Here is a 24,801-nt window from a genome sequence, read left to right on the forward strand (position 1 = left end):
ACATAATCTTAAAAGCCCTAAAAGCCTGAATGGTATTTGCCCTGCTACAAAGCTGCTGGAATTGCTGCTGTTACCAGAACCTCTGCAAAACACGAGTAGGTGGGGATATTTAAGTCAGACAACATGCAAGGGAAGGAACTGAATTAGTGATTTCTCAGCCCATTTGCCTTTCAGACAGCATTCTTGGAGGGAAGTTGGTGTCCTGCTGCAATGCCACTGCCCTGTCCCATCCTTCAGCAGCCATCCCAAATCCAGCTGTTGGAATTGCTCCAGCCAGGGTTCATATCTCCAAGTGCAAGATGTATAGATCTGCTATCTAGAAAGCTTTGAGCACCTCCACATTTTGAATTTGTGTTAGTACTTGGGAAACTTAAGTTTCATCTGAATGTTTGTTCATAACAATTCCACAATCTCTACAAATTTGCATAAGGTACTGACAGAAATACCTGGAATACCCAATATACAATACCCATGGAATTGGCTTCTGCACACCCCAGACAAAGGGGAGTAGGTTCACTTAAGCCCTCTCAGGAAAAGGCATCTCCCACCAGGAGTTGGAGTGAGGCTGCCACACTTTGATGCCCACTGACACACTCCACACTCCTGACACTGCTTTGGGCTGATCATGTTTGGCACAGGGGCACCAAGAGCCAGAATTGCCACAGCCACTTAAAAACCAAGTGTGTGTCAATGTATCAGGTTCCACAGGAATAGCTCTGCTTCTTCAGCCAGCAAAGCCGCAGCCATACCAGCATGCATTTTAATACGCTAATAGATGCCTACTGTATCAATGAAAAAGATCTATTTTCAGAATTACTGTGATACTTCAAAACACTTTCCTGGCCAAAAAGAAATAAAGTTTAAAATAAATCCAAGGCAGCTTAATAAAGGAAAATGTAACATAGCTGTAATAATAAAATCTGTTCCATGCTGGAGCATTTGGCTCTGAGTGGGAATTTGGCTGACTTGTGGTCACAGCTCTGCTATTTGGCTTTCATGTTCCAACTTTAAAATAGATACCCAGCCCTAGGTAATGGAGAACAGGTCCGTGCTCCTCACCACTCAGCAGCCCGGGTATATCTTCATTTCTCTCCATTATGCCATATATCTCAATCTAGCAGGAAGCATGTACCATGTTCCTCCTCATCTGGTGCTTCCCCATAGCAGAGGCTGCTTTCTCTCAGTGCCAGTTCACATCAGGTGTTCCTTCTGCAATTTTTTTAGACTTCCCAATTATCATTCCTTCTTTTCCCCTCACCCCCAGTTGTGAAGTGAATTTAGAAACTCTGGATGACAGCAAGTTCAAGGGATGAGCCACTTCTCATTTTCCTCATTCTTGTAATTTTTTCCTTGAAGTGATAATCTGCATGTTTTGCTACTATCAGAAACTGCTTCAGAATTCAATCTGATTTTTTTTCTTTCTCACTTAACATCTTACCAGCTTTGTTCAGTTTATCAAAAAGGACTCTTAGGCTTTCCTGTGCCCAAGTACATGCTGTTGTGGTTTGTAGTGAAATTTTGTTTCCTTTTTGAACATTTTTGTCAAGACACATAGAAGACAGAAAAATTATAAGTACTCCTTATAAATAATTATTAAAATTTTAAATACTCATTCTTTAATAATCCATATTTGAGTAGATTTGTCAACTGTGATGAATATTCTGGAAAATGACTGAAATACTTTTAAGCTGGTAAAACAATATTAATTTGTCCCATTTTATGAGGCTGGCTAAGCCCTGCTACTTTGATTCTTTCCTGGCACCCACAGGCTACCAGGTGCAATGTCACAACACAGTACTATCAGACATACAACAAAACAATCTCATTTTCACATATATCCTTTTTGTAAGCAGCAGAGGGTCATGTAAACAATGAAATTGCTCTGTTGTCTGAGATTATTTGTATTCTTTAGCTTGGAGCTGTTTTTTCCCTTTTTGTCAGAGTTTGTATACTGTACTCTGTCAGGAAGTGGGCAGGTTTCTGGGCTGTTTCAGCACAATGGAAAATGCTTTCTTTGTATCTGAAGCAGGAAAATACTCTATACCATGTCACTCAAGCATGCCAACAAGTAACACTGAGTAAATGAGAGTTAAAGCAGCTGGGAATCAGTTCAGGGAGTAATGTTTTTTGGTTTGTTCTGAGTTGCAACATAACCTTTCTGTTCCTTTTTACACCTCTGACATGAGTTGTCTCCAAACAGGATGAGCTCACTCAGGAGGCTCTGGCTCAGCAAAGACAAAGTGCAGTGTGAGGTTGCTCTGGTGCCTCAGTGCTGCTGGACGGGGAGCAGAGCAAATGGGTGTTCAGCCATCTAAGAAGTTGTCCTAAGGGAGCATGAAAGGAAAATCCAACATAAAACTGATGGAGTTTGTTCTCTCAGTCAGTGCAGAATGACTACATCAAAGGTGGGGTTGTCTTGAGAACAACATGAGCAAAGAGATCCCATCAACTGTGACAAAGTTCTTTTTGCAAGAAAGTACTTGTGTGTCTATAAATACTGTATGTTCCCCTCCCTGTTCTGCAGAACCTGCTACATAGGTACATTTTTGTATTTGCACTGATCGTATCACAGAATCTAGAGCTGATATTTACAAATTCCTGGTAGCTCATCAGTGCTTTCTCTTTCCATTCCTTTTAAAAGATACTGTGCTATACCAGTTACGCTGTAGTGTGTATACAATACTATTTTCTATAGTTTGAATCACTTACATCTTCTCATATTCTGAGCTGAACACACAATACCAATATGTTAAAGGCATTTAGGCACCTAAAGCTGCTGGCTGACAGCTGGCAGGGTTTTCAGTACTTCCCATGGGATTTACACATCTGAAGTCTCACTAGGAGCCTCTCAGCACTGCCAGGAAGAGACTTGATATACATCTGGTCTTTAAATATTTGCAGACACATACACCTATATGTCTTCAACTCTGAACATGATCTATAAACATGGTATTAAACAGATGTAAATGCAAGAAATGCAGCAGCACATTATGAAAATTACATATAGATATGCATTGAAATAGAATTAATTTCCTTTGCCACGAAAAGCTGATGAAACTGTTACAAGATTTGTTCTTATCAGTTGACTAAGTCCCCTCAACATGAACTCATGACTGTGGGGATTATTATAACAGCAGGGAAAACATTTGTGAACTGTCATCCCTTTAGTAGTTCTCAGAAAAATATGTCTTGGAATATCTCCTAATTATGTGTGCCAGGGGGAGGAGGCTTGGATCAGGATTACTATTGATGTTGGCCTAAATCACTGCTCTTTTCAGTTGCACTTGGACAACACCTTATGGGTAGAAGACCATTATTTGTGAGCATAGAGGCTTTTAGTGTGTTTAGATTTAGGCTATTCAAAGCTCACAAGACTTCATTAAAAAGATTAACACAACTATAGAAGTAAGATTGTTTAGAAATACTTCGTTTTAAACCCCCCATTATGGTTTCAGAAGTCTACAGTCTGTTTAATTTTTTTTTTTTTCTCCTGAAAAGTGTCTGGAAGTATTTACATGAGAAAATTGGTGGGTTTATGTAATTTAGAAAGTGAATGGTAGAGATTATTTTTTAAAAATAAAATCTGGATTTTGTGGTATCCAAGGCATGATGCAGTCATTAGCTATAGCTCCAGGTGCCAGTCACACACACACTTACCCTGTTATTTTTTTATTCTGATGTATCTGGAACTCTGCAAATAATAATGAGTAGAAGTACAGTCACTCTCTAGCAGAAGACCAGAGCTACTCATTGAGTCAGGTACATTGCCTGCAACTGCTCATCCCTCAGTGGTTCAGAGAAAAGTGTAAAAATCCTTCAAAGCACTTTACTCACACAGTAATGCACAGGAGAGGAAATTCCCTCCTAGCTACAGCTGAGAAACAGATTATGTGCTGAAGCATGAGCAGTACAGCCTTTGCAATGGTAGCTCAGGTGGTGCATGGCTACCAAGTTTTTTAATTCTTTTTTGAGTTTACTAAATCACCTTCTAGTATTTCTACACTATACTTTTTGTGTGTGCTTAACAGTTTGATGTATGAAGCATCTCCTTTTAACTTCTGCTAAATGTGGTGGAGTTTTGTTTGTGTTCCTTTCTTGCCATGGAAAAGAAAAAGACCACTTTTTTAAAAAAAATCTTCTTTACCAAATTACCTGTCACATCTTATTTTGTGGGTTTTTTTCCTTCTCAAAGAAATCACCTTAGATTTCAACCATTCCTTAAATGGAAAAGCTTTGACCATGCTATTAATGATTTCTTGTCCTTTTCAATAATGTTTCTGCTCCTAATTTGTTTTTGCTTTAGGAGATGTGAGAAAAATTGAACCTCAGACATAATAATATCCAACCATCAGTTTATTAAATCTTATCTGATTAAATCAGAAATTGACTAAAATCCAAATCAGTAAAGAAGCTTTGTACATCTGTGACAAGAAATAAATGTAAAGGGATGTAACTGGCACTCATAAGAAAAGAGTCTTGTCACAACACTTAACTGTTCCTCATTTTTATTGTTCCTCAGAAAGGGTTTCTAGAACATCTAGAATAAAGTCTTATCACAAAATGGAAGTAAAGCTGGAAATATATACACCTGACTTTGGGGTTTGGTTTTTTTTACATAAAACTTATAAAAGCTATATGATAAATATACATACCAGGCTTTTAAAAGTTTGTTGATTTCTGCTCAAGAAGTTCCTGCACAGAGTTTCTTTAAGCTTAGGCTCAACCATCGTTAAATTAAAAGTCCTTGAGAAAATGCATGAATGATGGATGCTACAAATACAAAAGGTTACAATTCATTTTCTTTCCAATAAACATGTGTAATTTAAAATACTACCAGTGGAGGTTTCCTATGCCCATTAGCTCAGAGAGAAGACAGGTACTCTAGTGCATACACATAATAAATCTTTGAGTGAACCAAGACCAAAATAAGTCAGCAACATTAAATGTTTAACAATGTGAAGTATTTAAATAAAGCTCTTCGTTATTTCTCATATATTAAATACAGATTTCTAGCTTAATTTCAGTGAGTTCCAAGATAAAAACTAAATTGCCTTTTAAAATACTCGAATATTTTACAGTCATTAAATATATTTTCTTTGTTTCATGCAGGTTTTGCCTGCCAATACAGACATGTCTTTAATCACACTGAAATTTTTTTTTCTTTTATGACGTAGATACATCACTTGCAGGCTTAACCCATTCTACTGAATATATTTGTCTCACTAATATAACTGTGTATATTTAAAGGAAAAATACATAAAATAGAAAATCAATAGATTTAGACATCACATTCTAATTTCATATTCTAATTTAATCTAATATTAATTATTCCCAGTCAATAAAAATAGCTCAAATCTCAGATGGAGTAAACTGGCATCAGTCCTGCTGAGCTTTTATAGTCCAGATTTTTCATTTAGACCTTGTTCCATTTTTCTAAGTGGGGGTTTGTTTTGTGTGTTTGTTGATTTTCTTTTTCCCTGTATACCTTTTTTAACATGAAGGCAAGGACAGGTTTTCAAATTTCTTGCCATACGTTTCTAAGTGCCTATGAACCACCATAAGGAACCTAATTAACATGACTATTTTTAAGACTGATTTTTCCTGTTCCTAAAATACAATTAATTTTTGTTTCACCATAGAAATCACACTGCTCCACATGCTTTAAGCTCCTGAAAGGAAGCCTGCTACATTTGGCTAACAGATTCCCAATAAGAATGTCGAGTCAGTCCTGAAAAGCAAAATTTATAAGCCTGGATATGTTAGCTATTAAATCATTTAGTCTCTCACTTTCTTGCATAAGATTTCAGAAATTAGTATTCCTGAGTCATTCAGATGCTACCTTCAGAGATGATTTACACTGCTGCAAGACATGTCTCTTGTATTTTGCATGGCTAATTTTCTACTTTATTCAGCAGGGGAGGAGGAAACGGTTGTTTGTTTTTTACAGTTTTGCAGATCTATCAAAGGCAACAAATAAAACAAATTATATGCAGTGTGTGTTTCAGAATCCCTATTTTCACAGCAAATTAAGTTCAGGTGCGTTAGATGGAGTTGTAGACAACTACTTAAATAGCAAAATACATCGTGCAATTGTCCCAAATTTAAGGATGGGCTGTACTGTAAGATTTCATATTCATGTAGGAAACAGAAATAGAGCTTTGATTAGTAAATTGTTTATAGAATTTTCCATCTGTACAAGGCTTAGAAAAAGGCCCTTCTATGGAGTGGAGCATTTTCAACTCCAAGATGAATTTGATATCAGAAAATTCTCAGGGGCTGGAATCCTCATTGCTTGGGTTTTTATAGTATTGATTAGATAAAGTGGCTGTATAAAGTGGCATGAAAGTAGAACTTACTGTAAGACATAATATTATATTAGCAGAAGGAATTCCTTAATGACCTTTTGTGTCTTTTTCATCTCTACCTTGTGTAGCTTATTTCTACAGCTCAATCTCAGAACTCTTTATGCCAATGCCTGAAATCATTTTGCAAAGTGATTATCATTTAGTCAGGCATGCCACTGGAGTCAATGTGACGCCTCAAGTAAGAAAGATAAAATTTCCAAATACGGTTATTCTAACTGTTACTAAATAAGAAATTATTGCTGCAAAATATCACAAATCCAATTTTTTTCAGCGTTGCCATGTAACTTCATTGCAGCTAATCCAGGAGTAGAGCCTGCCTTCATGATGAGTACTACTTACTTTGTTTAACTTGTTTTTTCCTTCTAGTCCTATTATAACCTGTTCATAATTAGTCATAATTATATGCATATTCTGAAATTAATCTAGAAGTAGGTAGTCCAGTTGGTTGCTAAAATGGGATTATTTTCTCACTCACCTGCTGATTGCCCAGTCATTACCTGTATAGGTAGGGAATGGAGAGGCCTGACTGCTTTTTGTGTTATTGGGTAACAGTAAGAGGTGTGCTCATGCAAGGCACACCTAAACTCCCATTCCTGTTCCAATGGATGTTCAACCTGCCAAGGGATTTCAGGCCCTGGGCTATGAATGAATTTCATTTAGTAGGCCTTTAGAAGGCATAAAATTCTTCACTAACCCCGCCTTTTGTAAATAAAAGCCTCTTGTATTCTTTTGACATTTTTATGGGATTCTTAATAGCAGTTTTGGATTTAAATTTGACAAATTAATAATGAGGTTTGGATTTAAATTTGACAAATTAATGATGAGGTTTAATTGGACGAGAATGGGAAAATCAGATTAAACCAAAATATGCAGCATTCATAGCGCATGTAGGCTTTTCTATTTTCTAAGGATGAATTGCAATAAAGGTATAAAGGGAGAGATTCAAGAGCAGGATTCAGATGACTCCTGCATCTGACCTAAAATGGGTATGTTTAAGTTGAAGATTTTTGATACTGCTTACATTCAAACACTCTTCTAAGAGTGAAAATGGCTTTAGGACTCATTTTTCCCTTAGTGTCTAGAAGTCTCTCAGTGTCTAAAAGACCAGACCATGCAGTAACACGTCCTCCCTTCCTGTCCTCTGGGAGTCCACATGGTAAGTGGATCCTATAGGACCTCCTGGTTTTCTTGCAGAGCAATCTACCTTTGGTACATGTGATTATAGGATGTCTAACCCCTCACAAAGCATGGTCACAGAGAATAGCTTTACCCTCAGTTACTTAGGGGTTAAACTGTTTGCTCAGGATGTGTAAGACCCATAGGTCAATCCTTTGCCTGGAGGAGGTGATTAGTGGGAAATAAGGAGAGACAAATCCAGAGGAAAACTGGTTCCGGTTATTTTTAGACACAAGAAAAGCCAATCACACGAGCATTCCTACAGAATAGCTATCCCTCTCTTAGTGAATCTTCAGACACATGAAAAAAATCACATCCACGGTGCTTTTCTGAAAATACAGTTATGGCCCCATGGATAAAAGCCAGTTTAATTATGGGTCTTAGCATTTTGGTTGCTTGACAACATGTTGAGATCCGAAGGCTGTGATTTTCTTATTATCCACTCACAGCCATCTTCCACAAGGTAAATGCATATTGCTGTAGCTTCTTCAAATTTTATCAAACCACATGCCATGTAATGTCTTTCAAATTAAGTTCTGCAGTTACTAACACCTTTTTATTAATTTTTTTTTTCTAATAGCAACGACTGCTTCTCAATTGAGTAAGTTATTATGAACAGACATATTGCTAATGTATCTGTGCTTTTAATATTGAGACGCATCCAAGCATCAAAGTGAAGTGTGTTATTTTAGAATTTTAATTGTTCCAGCATACTGGCACATCTAATAGGTGCATGTTCTTCCTTAATTAAAGACAATTCTTCGAGATCAGTACACTGTGCTTCGCTGATCCTTGATTGCCTCAGCTAACTCCCAGTCAGCCAGTGAAGTTTATAGAAATCCTGCTAAAAACTGAAGAGTGGAAAAAAAATCTTTCTCCTTAAACAAGAATAATTTCCTTTGGCAAGATACAGAGATAAATCACTGCCAACACTTTCCTTTAAGAGCTGGGTTAATAAAATTGGGCCAGATAATACTCCTTATTTCTGAAACATCTTTTTCTTAGGCAGCCTCATATTTCACACTGGTCTGTGGTAGGTAACCTGACAGCAATCAAACACAAGTCTAGAGAGAGGAATGAATTTCTCCCTCCATGCTTAGAAAATGGATATTTTAGTAAATGGATGTTTCCTAAACGAGATTTGCAGAGTTCTTTTATTTTTGAAGATAGGTAATATTTTTTTATCCAGACAACAGTTTGGACATTGTAATCAACTCACGTATGCCTTAATATTTGTGTAACTGCAATCATTGTGCAAACTTAACACAGAAGCCAAATGTACTTCTGACAATTCTACGGTGCTCAAAATTTAGAGTCAACTCATGGGTGGCAGCCTTTTTTGTGATATACATCTGTACAGCCACATTTATGAAATTATCTAGATACCTTGCCTGGGTGATGGAAAAGCTTTCACAGATGGGAAGCTAAGGCACCACTGTAAGACCGCTTGACTTTCTTTCTATATAAATTAGAATGTTTCTGTTGAATGTTGAGAAGTGAGCAGACAAATCTGTAAAACTAGTTCCTGAAATGAGAAGCAGACTTCATTATATGAAGTTTCTACTGTGAACTATAATTTCTAAAATTGATATTAGCTTCACTGACTTTTTCCCAGTAGACATTTGATCTTTCTAGAATTTGCTCCTTTCTCCTCTAGTGACAACCATTTTTCTTTACTGGAAAAACTAATTTTATTTGTTCTCTTTTTGTAATGCAGTGTTCATTGATCACTTTATCATTCTTCTGTATTGCTTTCAAAGAGCCCCGCAGATGGTTAAGTACGTTCTATGTGGATAGTTGAAATTGTGATTTTGTGAAAGTCGGGAATAAATTGTAGTTCAGCTTGTAGGCTGTGTAAAGCAATTCAGATCCCTGCTACCACCCTTTGTTCTGCCCTGAATCACGCTGTTGTTCCAGTTCGTGCGCGTGTGTTGATCAGGCTCCCAACCGCGAGCTCGTTTTATTGCTGCACAAACGGGGATTAGCGCTGCTGCGCTCCTTTTCACTCGTGCCCTGGGTTTGAGCACTCTTTTCAAAGGTGAAAGGTTAGTGGAGTAATTCAGTGGGCCACTTCACCTGTCTCTGCCCCTGAAGAATTACTTAGTCTGTGCATTATTATTAATGATAGCAAAAGAGAGCAAGACTGCTCCTCTAAGATCACTGAAGGATGCTGTGATGCATTTCACATATCTCATTTTCTACATCAAGACTCACAGTATCCTTGACATGGTCTTCTAGGAGTTCACTGAGTTAGAAACAGGTGATATGTGACTAACTATGAAAACTTCCCAGGGCAAAGTGACACAATAAATAAAATTACTCACAAACAATTCATCTTCTCTTAATCCCTTCCTCTTGGAGCACTAAATTGTTCTGCAACATATTTGGTATAGCATGTCTCACTGCTGCCTTTGCAGTTTTCACTGGCTGGTCTTTTTATAACACTAACTTGGATACCAATGAAAACAAGTAAGAAAGTATAATTACATATTAAATAATTTTTAAATTAAGGTGGTTTTGGTGTGAATCAAGCTGTCACCATTTGCAGTTAAAAAAACTGGTGTTTCGGTGAAGTGTTAGTTTCTGTGTTTGTCCCGGTCCTAACTTTAATTTTTTTTTCTTTAGTTTGCCATTTGGATCTTAAACATTGGTACAATTCTAAAACCAGCAAATATTGGATTCTGAAATTTTGGCTTTCGCTGCAAACCAGTATAGGAGTATATTCTGCCCTGCACTGCTGTTTGCAATGAAACAAATGACCAAACAAAATGTAGCTACTGAAAATATGAACTTTTATTCTGGGGAGGTTTGGTTTTGGGGTAACCAATCCTGCCTGTACTGCTATATAAGGATGACTTTAATGCAGGTATCCTGTAGATAACATAGAGAGCACATCAACTTTTCCTTAAAAATAAGACCTCAAGCACTCCACATCTTTTAATTGAAAAATAAATACAGCATAATACCTGGTAAGAGAGGCTGTCCTAAAAGAAACAAACAAAAAACAGTAGTATTCCCTAAACTTAAAATTCTTCTAAATGTGTAACTGAAGTTAAAATAACTAGAAAATTACTTATTTGTTTTATGTCACACATCCTGTCCAAAGAATAGGAAACATTTAATTTCTGGTGACTGCTGTTTCAGTATCAGGTAGTTCTGTAGAACCTCTCAGTGGGGTGCTCTCACAGCTATGAGCATGGAGCCATTTAGTTCAGGAGAAGGAATAAGACCTTTCAAATTACATCTAACCTTTGGAAATTCTTCCACTTTAATACTGCTCTTCAGCTGAAGTCCAGCTCTTTACAGCCTGATACAAAACTGAATCTAAACTAGACCAAGAAAAAAAGTACATTCTAAATATTTGGCTGAAGAAACTGTGAGATTTTTATAGGGCTGTGGTTTTTTTAGGTTTTAAGGTACTCCAGAAATCTTCTGAGAACCCACTTGTGGTGACGTAATAACTGGCTCCATCAGCTGTTCTCTATTAAAACTGCAAAATACTGCAATGGAAATAAAATTCTACTTTATAAATGCTCATAAAAAATATATAAAATGCATACAAACACCCGTAATGTACGTTTTAAGTCTAAATGTGTGTCTCTTTAACCATGTTGGCATTACCAATTGGAATTTCATTGCACATTGTGTGGTTGATGGGGAAGGCACATTGAAATCAAGCTGTTAAACACACCATCTCCGTTTTTTATTTCACTAGAGTATGTTTGCTGTATTTTTAAAAGAGCATTGCAAAGCCCAGGAGATGAATTCTGCTCTGAAATTGCTATTTGCTGACATAGAAATAGCTGTAAGAATACAAGCTGAGAAAAATACAGTGCAGCAATATATTTTCATTTATTTGGGGAGAAAGTAGTTTTTAAAGAAGAATTATAGTCTGCCTTCTGAATGATAAAGCAGTTTAACTAGCATTAAACACAGCTGAAATTTTGTAATGACCAAACCTCAGCTCATCCAAATCCCCAATAGCATTAACTCCCTAGAATTGAACTGTAAATTTGATTAGCCTTACAATAGACATGAGACACAAATGTTCTTCCTTATACAGTCATATTAAGCGGCTGCAAAAGAAGATGACAAGGTATTGTGGAGCAGTGCATACAACCTTTTTAAGCTAGGGACAAGCTCCAGCTCACCCAGCTTTCAAAATCACATAAATACAGGGCAATTTCATGAATTCTAATATAACTTGAGGATTACATATGGTGAGGTGAGGAGGGATTTAGCAGCTGCAGTCTTCCTGTAAATCATCCAGAAGATTTTTTTCATAGGCTAGTTTTTTAGATTGACATTTTCCTTGTAAACTACATTGCTGAACCATAGCTTCTGTTCTTGCCTGTATAATATGGTGCCTTTTTAATACATTTTCGTTACTCATGCACTGTCCTCTGATGTGAAATTGGATCCTGTAATTCCTGGTGTGTTAATACTTCGCATGGAGTTAATCAGAGTACAGGATAAAAAATTTCCTTCACACAAGTTAAAGGTTATGGAGGCATCCCAGGGTGGGTTTTTAGAAGCAACAGTAAATTACAAGGCCTAAAGTTTTCTGGGTCCAGAAAGTTGCAGCAGCTCCTCCAGGCTGGCACAGCCAGCAGCACCCCAAAGGCTGGGAAGCCCATTCCTGCCCACAGGACAGGGAAGGAGCTGTGCACAGAGGGTGCCATCCCAGCTCTCAAACCAGCCACCACACATCTGGTGACCTCCTGCCAGGCCATGAGTTGCATAGATATGCTTTTTTATTAATTTATTGTGGGTTTATTTTCATTTCTTTGACAAGATTGTTTCACCAACACATTCCTGGCATAGCTTTATACTCCTATCCCCTGGTAATTGTTGTCATTTGGACACAGTCCCGTTTAGAGTAAAATTCTGAAATTAACCGTGATTCATTGATGAATCATGCTACTTCTTTAAGGAAAAAAAAAAAAAGTAAAAACTAGAGCAGTTGACTAGTTTTAGAAACAAATTTCTAGCATCAAGATTAAAACCACAGATATATACAAATGGAAAATAAGAAAGCTTTCTGGTAGTGGGAAATGGAAACAAAAGAAAAATGTTGTTATGAATTTTGGGATCCAATTTTCCTTTTCATCTCTTACTTAGATAGTTTATGCAGTGGTTGTTTTATAAATACATATTTGGTCCTACTAATGGATATTTCACAATAACCCTTAAACAGTGCAGCCCAGATGAGCACCAGGTGGTGCTCAGCCATGTGCTACATAGCATAGGGGGGTAAATGGGGACCATTGTTTCTTCCTCAGACTTGTAGGATTTCTTCCTCATACTTGATATTTTGTAGGACTTGGGCACTATAATAAAGGCATGTGCATGCTGGGAGTTATATCTTCTAATTGTTTTAATTAAGATGCTTCAATTTATCTTGTAATCTCTGTGTTAGGGCCCATCATGGTGAATTACACAGCAGTGGTGACTCGTGACTCATGAAGTGTTGAGAGATGTATCTCCTTGGACCTGCTGGCTGGAGCTGCCCACACAGCTGCAGGGAGGGACCAATGGCATTTCTGGAGCTCACACACTGTCCTTACATCCCGTGGCACAAATGCAGCGTGCTGCTTCAAATTGGCCGCTGCGCCCCTGGTTGGGTGGCTCCGGTCCAAAGTTTAAATTTCCCTCCTCACCAGCTGTCCTGGCTTCCCAAACAAAGCAGTTGTGCCTCCTGATGGCTTTATGGCTTCACAGCAACTGGTAAAATAAGCCAGTTCTTCAAGCACCTATTAAAGTGTCCTTTTTAAAGTCCTCATAAATATTTACATGCGACACAGCTCCAGACCCTCTGACAGAGATGTGAAATAGCTGAGCCTCGCTGTCAGTAACTATTTTTCTATTCCTTGAAATAAATTCCTTGCTCTCAAATGAGCAAATGGTTTTCCCAAACTGTGGGTTTGGTTTTTTATTCAGTATTGTTATAACCAACAAAACACATAGCCAAACTGAAAAAAAAATGAATCTCATTGCTGTAATTACTGGAAGCACCTTTTAGTAGCATTCACTTGGCAGCTGGCTGTGGGTGCAGCTGGTCCTGCTCATGCTACAGCAAGCAAAGACCTCTCTTTGCTTCCACAGTCCTGCTTCATACAGGCAGACACCAGTGGAGGGAGGCACTGGCTTGGGAGAAGCACCTGAGATGACTGATAGTTGATTCTCAGGTCACTCAGCAGGAATTTACACACCTACAACAAAAGATTTGTAGAGCTCAGACATCTTACAGGCCATCACCTCCACTCTTTCAACTGCCAAAGAAAAGACTGCAGAGACAAAGGCTTGAACACACGGATAAATAGCCCAGTTCGTCCATTACTGGACTTGAACAGATTTCCACACCTTACCAAGAATGCCTCTCACTGAGTCTCTCACCCCAAAGGAAAGGAGACACTGTCCCATGCTGGGAGGAGGTTGGGGGAAGAGCCTGTACTTTCCAAAGCCTTGTAAAGATGTATGGTTTTGAAATACTTTCTTGCTCCTAAAAGGAGATATAGATGAAACCCCATACTAGGAAACCAAACATTCTAATTATCATCCAGGTTTGGGGATGATGATGTGATCCTCACAATTCATGCAGTATATCAAGGAAATCAATTTACAGCTCTCAATGTGAAAGACATGCTTTCACAGAAACATTCATCCTGCACATGAAAAAAACTTCCATATTTGAACTAGATAAACCTTTATTTACTACAGCACATCACTGTTCACTGACTCATACTAGGTTTTATAAAGATCTCAGAGGCATCACTTTAAAAACACACTAAACCTCAATAAGAACTTGCCACATTCCAGATGGTAATGCTGTGATATTCCTGCAACCCTTCCCAGCCTGAGGCCTCGGAGGCCAAACCCCACCTTCCCCTAAAAGCATGAAAACCAGGATATGCTTCAAATTTTGCTTCAAAGATTGCTTTCAAGTTCAACCATTAGTCTACATTTCTCCATGAGGCTGTGGAAGTGTTTCTTTGCACAGGGGCCTTGTGTCTGAGGAGGGTGTGGGAATTTGCAGTGCTCTCACACTCATCCCCAAGCTGCCATTACACAATGACAAGGTTTCCCTGTTGCTATTTAGGGAAATCTTTTGTGAAGAGAAATGTTGCCCTTTCCTATTGCTCAGGTTCCCCATTTACCCTGCAGTGCTTCTCAAACCTCATTCCAGCCACAAATAATTTTTTGCTACTTAAGGGACTGTTAACCTCCTACTTGCACAGGACAAAATCCCTCAGATAATCCCCTATACAGTTTTTCTCCCTGGTTGTGGAGTTAAAAGTGATATACTTTCCAGTCTACAGCTTTTAAATTTTATCTTAGACCAGATACACTTATTTTACACACATGCATGTAAAAATAATCCAGTCCAAGCCTCAGTGACCTCCTCTGGATATATTAAGATATTAAAGGTAAGCACATGCAGTAAGTGCTTGCAGGACTGAGACTACAGGGACTTAGTACACTGCAGTCACAGTGATTACTTACTTGTCTCACTAATTTAGAAGGTTCAAACTTAACATTCAAATCACAGGCTCTTCCTGAAAGTGCAGGTTATGCATGGAAAGCAAAAGAATTTTGTTTTATTAGATATTACTCACTAATATTCGCTGGGATTGGCAGTCAGCCAATCAAATCATTTTTGGCTAAGCCAATATATTTCCCCTATCATAAAGTCTTATCATCAACAACCAAACAAAAAGCCCAGATTTCCTCTGCTTGACAGAAGGCCTGACATCTTGTCCCGGGAATTTCCGTGGTTAACAGTGCAAGCACCACACTCAGATTTCAACTGTACTGAGAAAGCCGATGCTCAGATTGTTCAGTGGCACCGTCTTCAGACAACAACAAAGCTGATTAATACCTAGCTTTCACAAGAAGTCATCTTCATCTGTCCTAAGTCGGGGGAAAGTGTGGTATCAGTGCCTCGGGACTTGCACAGTACAATCTCAGACCATTTACTGTCACAGCAGAAATATCAAGAGCATGTGTTTCCCTCAAAAAAAGGGGAAGCTATAAATTTTGTCTGTTTAAAATGAGAAAAAAATGTTGTCTGCAAAAGAAAAATGTTGATGAAATGCAGTCACTTATGAGAATGTCTTGTCTTGGATTGTTTTTTTTTAGGCAACTGATTGGTTTTGATTAATTATTTGTGAAGAAATTCGTAGATCCAGACCATGTAATGCAGCATTCTGGCCATAGGAATGCTCAGAAAGATCCTATAAATTAAACTAAAAATCCCAAAATCTGGAATTAACTTCTCTTGCTTTGAAAATAGTACTTGCTGCCCTAATTTCTTACATTTCTTTATGCTTTGAAATTAAAGTATTTTAAAAAAATCAAAGCAACATTCAACCTGATAACAGAATTAGAGCTCATCCTCTTCTTAAGTGAGAATATGAATAGTTGTGGGAGTCCAATACCATAAATAAATTACATCACCTGAAGGTGAGTTTTAGCTCAAAATAAAATTATCAGAACTTTTTTTTTTTTTTTGTGAGATAGAACTTTACAAAATTGTTTCAGTTATATGTTTACGAGATGTGTAGCTAATTGCCATCCATCCCACCTTCATCTCCTTCCTTCCCTGCTTTGAAAACAAGGCTGATATATGTGGGCACCTTGTTAGACCTAAGAGAACTGAACGAATGTGGATCTAAAACCAGCTTTTTCGTCCTCGTGGGGCTGACGCGCGTTTCACGGTTTGTGTTTCCTTTTCAGCTGACCCCCTGGTTGGAAGCATTGCCACTCAGTACATGACTAACAGAGCAGAGCACGACAGAATGGCCAGACAGTGGACCAAGCGATATGCCACATAGGAACCTCCTCAAGGATTTGCTGGACCTGTGCAAGCACATTCACTAAGTGCATCAATAGCCCTTCCCTTCATTCTTATTTTTTATTAAATCTTGAACCATTTTGTGACAAAAGGTTGTCCTTACTTCCTTTTTTTTTTTTCTTTCATTTTGGTTTATTTTTATTTGTTCTGGGTTTTTTTGTTCTGTTAACTTGAAAGTTGTTTCCCTCAAATGTAGACAGGGAATTTTGGTTATCAGTGCAAAGAATGTTGGATCTGTAATAGTATAGAGCTTTATCAGAAAGCTTTGTATTAATGTGTGGGGTTGGTTTTTTTTTTTTTTTTCTCTTTCATGTGGATTTGGGGAAAACAAACAAATTCAGAATTATATCTCATTTCTACTTAAATGTAGTGTTTAGGGTTATTTTTTTGTACTGAAGTCTTTAATGGTGGGTGCATGCTACTGGGAACAAGTTTTGTATAAAAGCTTAAAATCAAGAATCACTGTGCATTACTAAGACTGTGTTTATCACTAGCCTTCTGTTTCCCACACAAAAGGCTATTGCATTGAACAAATTAATATGTATTTTGATTTACTTAAAAAACAAAAAAAAAAGTGCTTGTAAATTTCTTAGGGACCTGCCACTTTTGACTGTGGATCAGTTGATGTACACTTGTATTATTAAAGCACTCAATAAAACACTGTGGCTGATAAATGCACTTCTTGCAGGACAGTGCTTTTGCGTTTATGCAGCATAGGCTGCTTAGTCCTCACATAATACAACTGCAGGTTAAAAAACTATTTTTAGACCTGAACTATTCACTTATTCTCAACAATGCATTTTTTAACTTAGAATTCTTCATTGTGCCTTTCTTCATATACAAACATCTTCTAAATTTCAAGGCCTTTCTTTCATATGTCTGTGCTCAGACTTGCTATTCAGAAGCCTCTTGCTGCATCTTTTACACTGTGGCTTCACTATATCCATCTTGTTACATTTAAAATAGTTGGCAATAAAAATAGCCTTGCAGTGAAAGCAGAATATTGATGTTGATTTTATACAGCAGGCCTCATTTTGCCTTTCTCCAAGCTCTTTGACTGTAAAAGGAACTGTTATTTAAAAAAAAATAAATGAAGGTTTTCGATGGGAAAATTGAGCCCACTGCACCAATCTTTCCCAGCACATTCAATGATAAGGGTATTTCTATTCAGATTTGACCTTCAGGCTAATTTTAGATATGCAGCTATGGAGGAAAAACTTCTACTTGGCTAAGGAAATGTGTGGGTGTTGTGATTTAGAAAATATATACTGTGATGCTGATAGCTGAATGTTCTTTGTGTTGCAAGGCCTATTGGAAAATCCCTGTCTCATATAATTAAATGCTACAGATGCCATATACAGTGCTTGCTTGCCCTCTCCCTTCTCTCCTTGCCTCTTATGTTTAAAGAAGATCTTATCTTAAAGAAGATACATTACAGCAGGGTCACTATAAACAGGGAGACAGGAAGGCCAAACAGGGAGACCAAATCCCATCAGACTCCAACTCAATTCAACCATCATGAAAACTAAAGCAGTCAAGGTGACACCACAGGGTGTCTCTACACCCACCACTGCATTGCTCAGCACTTCCAGGCTCTTTTGGTTTTCTCTTGGTCATTTGCTAATAAACTGAGCAGACATTCAGCTTCAATCTGCTGGTGAACTGCCCTCTGCGTGAAGAAAAGCTGAATGTTGATGTAGCTGAAGCTGGCCTATACCACCCCAAGAACCATGAGGATCTCAAAGAAATAATCAGACTCTCTTGATCAAAGCAAATAGAGAGTCTTCTGCTGTCTGTAGAAGCCAAGTGTTTGCAAGCCGAGCCGTACAACATTTCAAGGCAAATGGGTCCTAAATACAGACGTGAAAGAACAATGACATTTCAAAAACAAAACAAAACACAAAACTCAGACTTCTCTGAACCAGAAGTTCTTACAGTTTAAAAGCTGTGCACTTTGAATTTGCAGGTAAGTTGCCCTCTCTGTGAAGTTGCACAGTCACATTGTCCTGGATAATATAAAATTACTGCCATAAGAACCATGAGGATCTCAAAGAAATAATCAACAAGGACCAACCCACATTGATTGAAGCAGATGCAGAGTGTTCTGGCATCTGCAGGAGCCAAATCTTTGCAAGTCTGGCCATAAAACATTCTCTTCTGTTTGCAAATCTGCTCTATTTGCCTCCCAAGCAATTACTTCTCTTTATCTGCTAAACCTGGGAAATATGAAGCATTATTTAAAACCTGCTGTTGTTTCTGAGGAGAAATGAGCCATCCCCCAACACAATTCAGTCTGCCAATAGAGGCCCAGTAAAAATAATGGATTGGCACAATCTCTTTTTCTCCTTTTTTTTTTCCTTGGTCTAGGAAATAATTGCATTTTATTTTGTCTCACCTTTGCTCTTCAGATCATCTCTAAATGTAGCTGATTCCTGCTTCTTCTTTTATGATAAATCATCTTTCTCATTTCTTCTAGTTGGTAAAATCTGTGAGCTGTTTTCAGATAGCTGGGTATGAAGATCTTCAAGTGACTTGCACATACTAAAACATTCAAGAGGCGACAGTTGGCCTAAAATCACATGCAAAGGCCATGGGTTCAGCAAATCTCAGTATTTTCTCAGGGACATACAAATGCTAAAGCTGGGACTTGTTCTTTAAGGACATCTTACAGCTGTTCTGAATTCAATTGCAATATCAAGTAAACAATATTTAATTTCCAGTAACCCCAGCTAAATGTCACTGTTCTATACCCTTTGAGTTCAACTCAGATGAAGCAGAAATCAGGGAACTCTTCAAACTGCATTTCGCATTCACAGATTACTGAAGTGGCGTTCACATCTCCCTGGCCAACTGACCAGCTGATTTCCCTCTTCAGAAAATTGCACAACAACAGTGCTTAAATCAAGGTTCCCAAAACTGTCCTGTATTTTCAAAGATGGTATTTCCAGGCTACTGCAGGAGTGAGCAGGGCCATAACCCTTTTGATTGCATGCATTGTGGGTGATTGCAGCCAAACAGTTAAAATTCATTACAACCAGCTGCTGTGCCATGAATAAGGCAGGAGTAATTCCTCTTGAAAGATCTTTGTTCAGGTTTTCATACTGTGGGCTGCAGGTAGATGGTCAGATCCTGTGCCCAAGCAATGGATAGCAGCTCACAGCCCTTCTTCCCTGCTACCCTGTGCAATGATAGCAGGGGACTCTAAAACACCAGACACGTTGGGACGCATAAACCCAAGAACTGGGTTCCTCCTCCAAGCCTTCTCAACCTTTTAAATTCTGTCCTTTGGGCAGTGCATGCTCTAGACACTTTCAGTATGCTGGTATGGTGTGCCTTAATCCCTCTGATTTATTTGCCTCACTCACCCATTCCTTCTTTCTGGGTCCTTTCTTCTGCTTGATGAATTTATCATTCACAGCTGAGAGAGTACCCAAGGCACTGATCCCAGTTCAAATAGCTCTTCCTGAAGTTGCCTAAGCATAGTAGCCCCTTTGACCCCTGAAGCAGGTGCCAAGAACCTGCCCCCAGGCCTCTCTCCTTTCCCCCTTGTCTGAGGCAATGTCTGTTAGAAAAGCAGAGGTGGCTCCAGTGGAGTAGGAAGATGCTTTCAGGCAGTGCAGCAACTCCCAACTACTCCAGCTCCAGTGGTATCCTGGGATCCCTTTTCTCCTTTCCAGTTCTCAGAAACTTATCTCTAAAGATGGACATCTTACCGCAGGCCTGCATTTTGAATTGTGAAACCTATAGCAAAGACCCAAATTCTGTCACCTCCAAAGTCCAAACATTCAGCCTTGGCAGCCACAGTTCCAGCAGAGCCAATTCTCCTGCTGGCTTTTTTTCATCCTCCGTTGGTCTTTCTTCTCTTCTGCTTTTCATTCCCTTTCATTTCTCCTCCTATCCTTTCCCCTATGACATCAATATACTACATCTTGATGTTTCTTTCTCTTTCCTTCCCTTGCCTTAGTCACAGCTCTGTTCATGATTATGAAGACACTGTGTCTGTAACACTGGAGCTGCTTGAAGTCTCCTGATTTTTAGGTCTTAGAAGCAAGAAAGAGCTTTGTATGAATTAAGTACTTCCTCACTGTGCCATGCCTGGCACGGCTATAAACTAAATCACTTCTCCCTCACACATCATTAGCAGTAATGAAATCCAGGCTGGCCTCCTTAGCATGGCATCCATATGCAAATGAATTTCCTCAGCTCAAAGGATCTGTAGAGACAGTGCATGGCTGCTTGGGATGCCTCCAGCAGCCTCTCTCAGGTCACAACTGGAATATATTTGGGGACTACTACTTCCAGGAAGAGTTTTATGATACCTTTAAATCCATCATTCTGCACCCTGATTCCATCATGAACTTTAATAGGGACTTAGAGCTCTCTGGAATAATGAAAAGAGCAAAGCAAAACATCCCTTTCATGTCTGCTCTGATTGTGAAAGAAAGTAGTCATGGAGTAATGGAAAGTTAAAACAAAGGCAGGCTACTAAGACACTCTAACCCCTTGCCAGTCCTAAATTAGAAAAACCCCACTTAATGTAACAGCTGAATAAAAGACATATTAATTTCTATAGACTTTGCAGAGCAAAGTCCAGAAGCCTCATTATTCAGGTGTCCTAATAGTACACCTAATAGTGGATGATCAGATCATGCATTTCAGGAGAGGTTTTCAAGGGAAATGCATCCACTAGGAAGAGCATTCCAGCGCCTTCATCTCCCCACCTCAGTCAGGCTGCACAGAGGACTCCCTTCTTGACAGTCCCTTGGGAAACAAGGGCTGGAAACAAGAACCTCGGGTCATTCCTTTTTGTCACTGCTTCTCAAATACACTCACTCACAACAGGCATTTGTTGCTGCAGAATCAGTGCTGGGGTCCCCTTTTGTGTCACTGAGGACCTTGGGGTCAGGCAAAACAAAGGGTCACACTTCAGTTTCTGTGAAATGCCTCTTTTCTTTGCAGTTGACTCATAGCCTTTGTAAGGCCCTGAATGGAGCCTCTTCACATGAATGGGGCTCCTACCATACATATTTCAATACAACCCTGCTCCTTTCTTCACTTGTCATAAACAGGGCAAAGGAAGTGCTTTGCTCCTCAACTTTCAAAACACCTTGCTGATAGCACAGCTGAACTGTGTGCTTGCCCACCTTCAAACTCTTCCTTTTACATTTCTTGGACACCTCTCAATTATATGAACATTTCTTTAGTAATCACTGTGCAGTGCCTGGGATCTGCAAAAGTCCTGCTTGCTTTGTCCTTTGGACCTCATGCAACCATCATCCCTACTCCTCTCTGCTGCTCCCCATCTCCTAAACCTGCTTTTTCTCTCAGGCTTCAGGCATCCCAATCCCATCTTTAGCCCAGCAAACACCAGTAACCTCTGCTCCAGGCTGCTCGCAGCCCAGCACTGTCTCAGTATAGTGCTCAAACATCTCACTGAAGAAGGGAAAAGTCCACTCCACCACTAGAGATTGCTGCCATTTTTGCAAAAAGAGAGATGAAAACCTGCTTAATTCTCCTTTATGTAGAAGAGAATGTAATCTTCGTGGTGCTCAGCACTTCCGCTAAGGTACAAATCCTCTCTCTGCAGATCTCCTGATCTCTAAGTTCACAACAGCACTCTCTTTTTGTCTTCCAGTATTGCAAGTAGTAGCAAAAGAGTTTATATTAAATGCCCTGAATGTTGAATATCTAATAAACCAAATGAAACTTTCCCCAAAAATCTGTGTTATGGTAACTTCATCAGCTTTCACACAGGAAACTAACTGAGTAAATTTAAAAGTCGCTCTTGTTTCCTGTTCTGCTTCATTAAGTATTGTCCACCCATTACCTCTTGCTGCTGTTTCAAAAGAAAATCTTCCTGAAATCTACTTAGAATTTAAATCCTTATTGCAAAGCATCAAAGAATAATCACAATGTGTTCTTTCATATCAAAGTAATCTAATCAGAAAGTCTCACAGAATTATTTATATACATACATTTTAATGATAATTTAATAATTCATATGCTTAAAGAAATAATCTAATTCTCTTCTATTTCATAATATACATCATGAAATACTATATTTCATTACCATGTACATTTGCCATTTTATCTACTTAAAATAAATCCAGATTGGAATAACTTCGATCAAGAATTTTCTAGTGGAAGAAGACTATTTCTTTTGCAGTGTAGCATGTGCAGACTTACTTGTCTTAAAAACATAATCCTATTTGTAACTTCTTCCTTTCAATTTGAATAAAAGACTGAGTGAGATCTGCAAACAAAAAATGCCAGTAGTCACTTGAGCCCTGCTAATATGCTGGTTGGCAGTGTTAGGTGTAACCACTCTGTCTAATTTTCAGAGGAGGCACTGAAGCTCTGGAGGCAGAAGGACAAGAGTCAAACACGAAGAAGAAATAAAAAGTAACTAGAGAAATAAACACCACACTCATGCACTACAAATTTTCTCCAGCAATGTATATACATCCTTTCCTCTCCTCTTCCCTCTGCCTCTCCCCTGTCAAGTCCACAGGAGCAGATAAGTGTGTGTATTGTTGCATTTTTAATATACATATCCCTGCTCTGGACGCCTGCTGGCACCTCCAAGACCAAAGAGGGTTTGGTTAAATCTCCAAGTGCCTCCAGTGGTGTTGGGTGAAAGCACAACCACCTCCAGTGCTGCCCACAAGGGTGGTTCCGCCAATGCAGAAGGTGAAATTAAAAAAATAATGCTAGCAGGAACTAATGGTGAGACACTTAGGAATTCAAAAAGGGGGAAATGTCAGTAGAAATCTTCTGTAGGTCTAGCAGAAGTAAACTTGTCTGACGAGGTGAATTAAGGATCAAAATGTCACCTTCCAGTCATAAATTATTATCCCAAAGTACACATCAGCTTTTCCCTGTCTAGTATTGCCCTATACCATGGTAAAACAGGAACAAGACAGTTCCACTAGACACCTAGTACATAGCCCTGAAATGTATAGACTTGCTTTGTCCAGTGAGAGAGAAACATATTGAAATGTTAGTTGCCTAATCCATACGTGCTGTTGCACGGTTGAATAAGAATGATTAAAGTTACTAGAAATATTTAAATCTACTAAAGTAAAATCACTCCTCAGGAACTTCCTAACACTAAAGACTTGTCTTTGAAAGACCTGTTCCTCTAAATAAACATTGCTGCTCCCAGACAGCAGCAAAGCCCATCAGGTAGGAGAAAATGACAAATATCTCCATGTCTCTATTAAATCATTTGGAAAAAGTAAAATATATTGGAGTCAGTCGTTCTCCAGGGAAGTGGTAGGGTGCTAAGTAGTGGCTGAAATTACTTCCCTTTTCCCTACATCACCTACCGCAGTGCTTCACCCTTCCTGAGCAGGAGGGACAGACCACAAAACCCATGCACTGTCTCAACCAGCCTGCTCCATGGTTAAATTCATGGACTGTGAGTTACAGTCAACCTGTAGATCTGCACAGCCATCCTTGATCCACAAAGCTCAGCACATGAAGATGTTTTTCACAAATTAGACCTTTTATATGGTAGGTAGATTTGCCCAGGGGGGAAGATTTCAACAGTATTTTGTAACAAATCTAACATAAAACTCATCAGGAAAAAAGTTATTAACTAATTATCTGTGTCACCTATCCTCCAAATATTTATATAGGTAACTGTATTTCTTGCATGTGTGTGAGATCTCTCTAACCAATCTGCTTCAGTTGGCCAAATAACTTTTTTTCGTTATATTGTTTTTCCTAAATATTTACTTGTTTTTAAGTATTTTGCTTATTAAAGTGCCTACCCTAAGTATGGGTTTACTTTAATTTCACAGACTTACTTAAAAAACAGTCCTGCACAAATTTGCCACACAAATGTTGCAACACTGAAAATTTGAATATAAAACACCATGTAAACCTAAATTAAATTGCCCTACAGGAATTGATTTTTATTGTCCCAGCTGACAGAAAAGCAAAATGTAAAAAACACACTGAAAAGTAAATTAAATTAAGTGCTAGTAATCTGGGGTGTCATTAGTAGCATAAGCAAGGAGAGGTGTTGATTTACTACTTGTTGTGTTCAGCCTGGCTCTGATGCTCTAAGCAGCTGTGCTCTGCCAGGAGGAAGCGATCTGGAAGTGGTGGAGTGAACTCCAGAGATTTTCTGTGGCCTGTCCTTGGGAGTCTGATGGCCACCACAGGTGGCCCTGGAGATAGAAGCTGGATGGGGAGTGGGTAAGGGGTGAAGACTTTCTGTGCTGACCAGTTCATGCATTGACTGTGAGAAAAGCTGGTGGCTGAGCCAGGGTAAGTAGGACTTTTACTTGGGGTTAAAGAGAGCTGCCTAGTGGCATGATTCCATTTCTGTTTATTGAAATTTGGCTGCAATGGTTTTTAGTTTCCTTTTTGGTTTTTTTAGACAGGTTCTGTGAGCTT

General features: G+C 38.7%; 1 protein-coding gene across 3 annotated transcripts in view; it reads left to right on the top strand.

Moving 5' to 3' along the window:
- The window catches only part of LOC128817111 (ubiquitin-conjugating enzyme E2 E2), a 201,388-nt gene extending 184,315 nt beyond the window's left edge, over positions 1 to 17,073 (top strand). For all 3 annotated transcript variants that reach the window (XM_053995278.1, XM_053995287.1, XM_053995298.1), the window contains one exon: positions 16,278 to 17,073. In XM_053995278.1, the coding sequence (XP_053851253.1) occupies positions 16,278 to 16,375 (98 nt within the window). In that variant the 3' untranslated portion in view covers positions 16,376 to 17,073. The remainder of the gene's footprint in view (positions 1 to 16,277) is intronic.
- Positions 17,074 to 24,801: the final 7,728 nt, after the last annotated feature.

Source organism: Vidua macroura, chromosome 1, assembly GCF_024509145.1.
Source record: "Vidua macroura isolate BioBank_ID:100142 chromosome 1, ASM2450914v1, whole genome shotgun sequence".
Classification (NCBI taxonomy): Eukaryota; Metazoa; Chordata; class Aves; order Passeriformes; family Viduidae; genus Vidua; species Vidua macroura.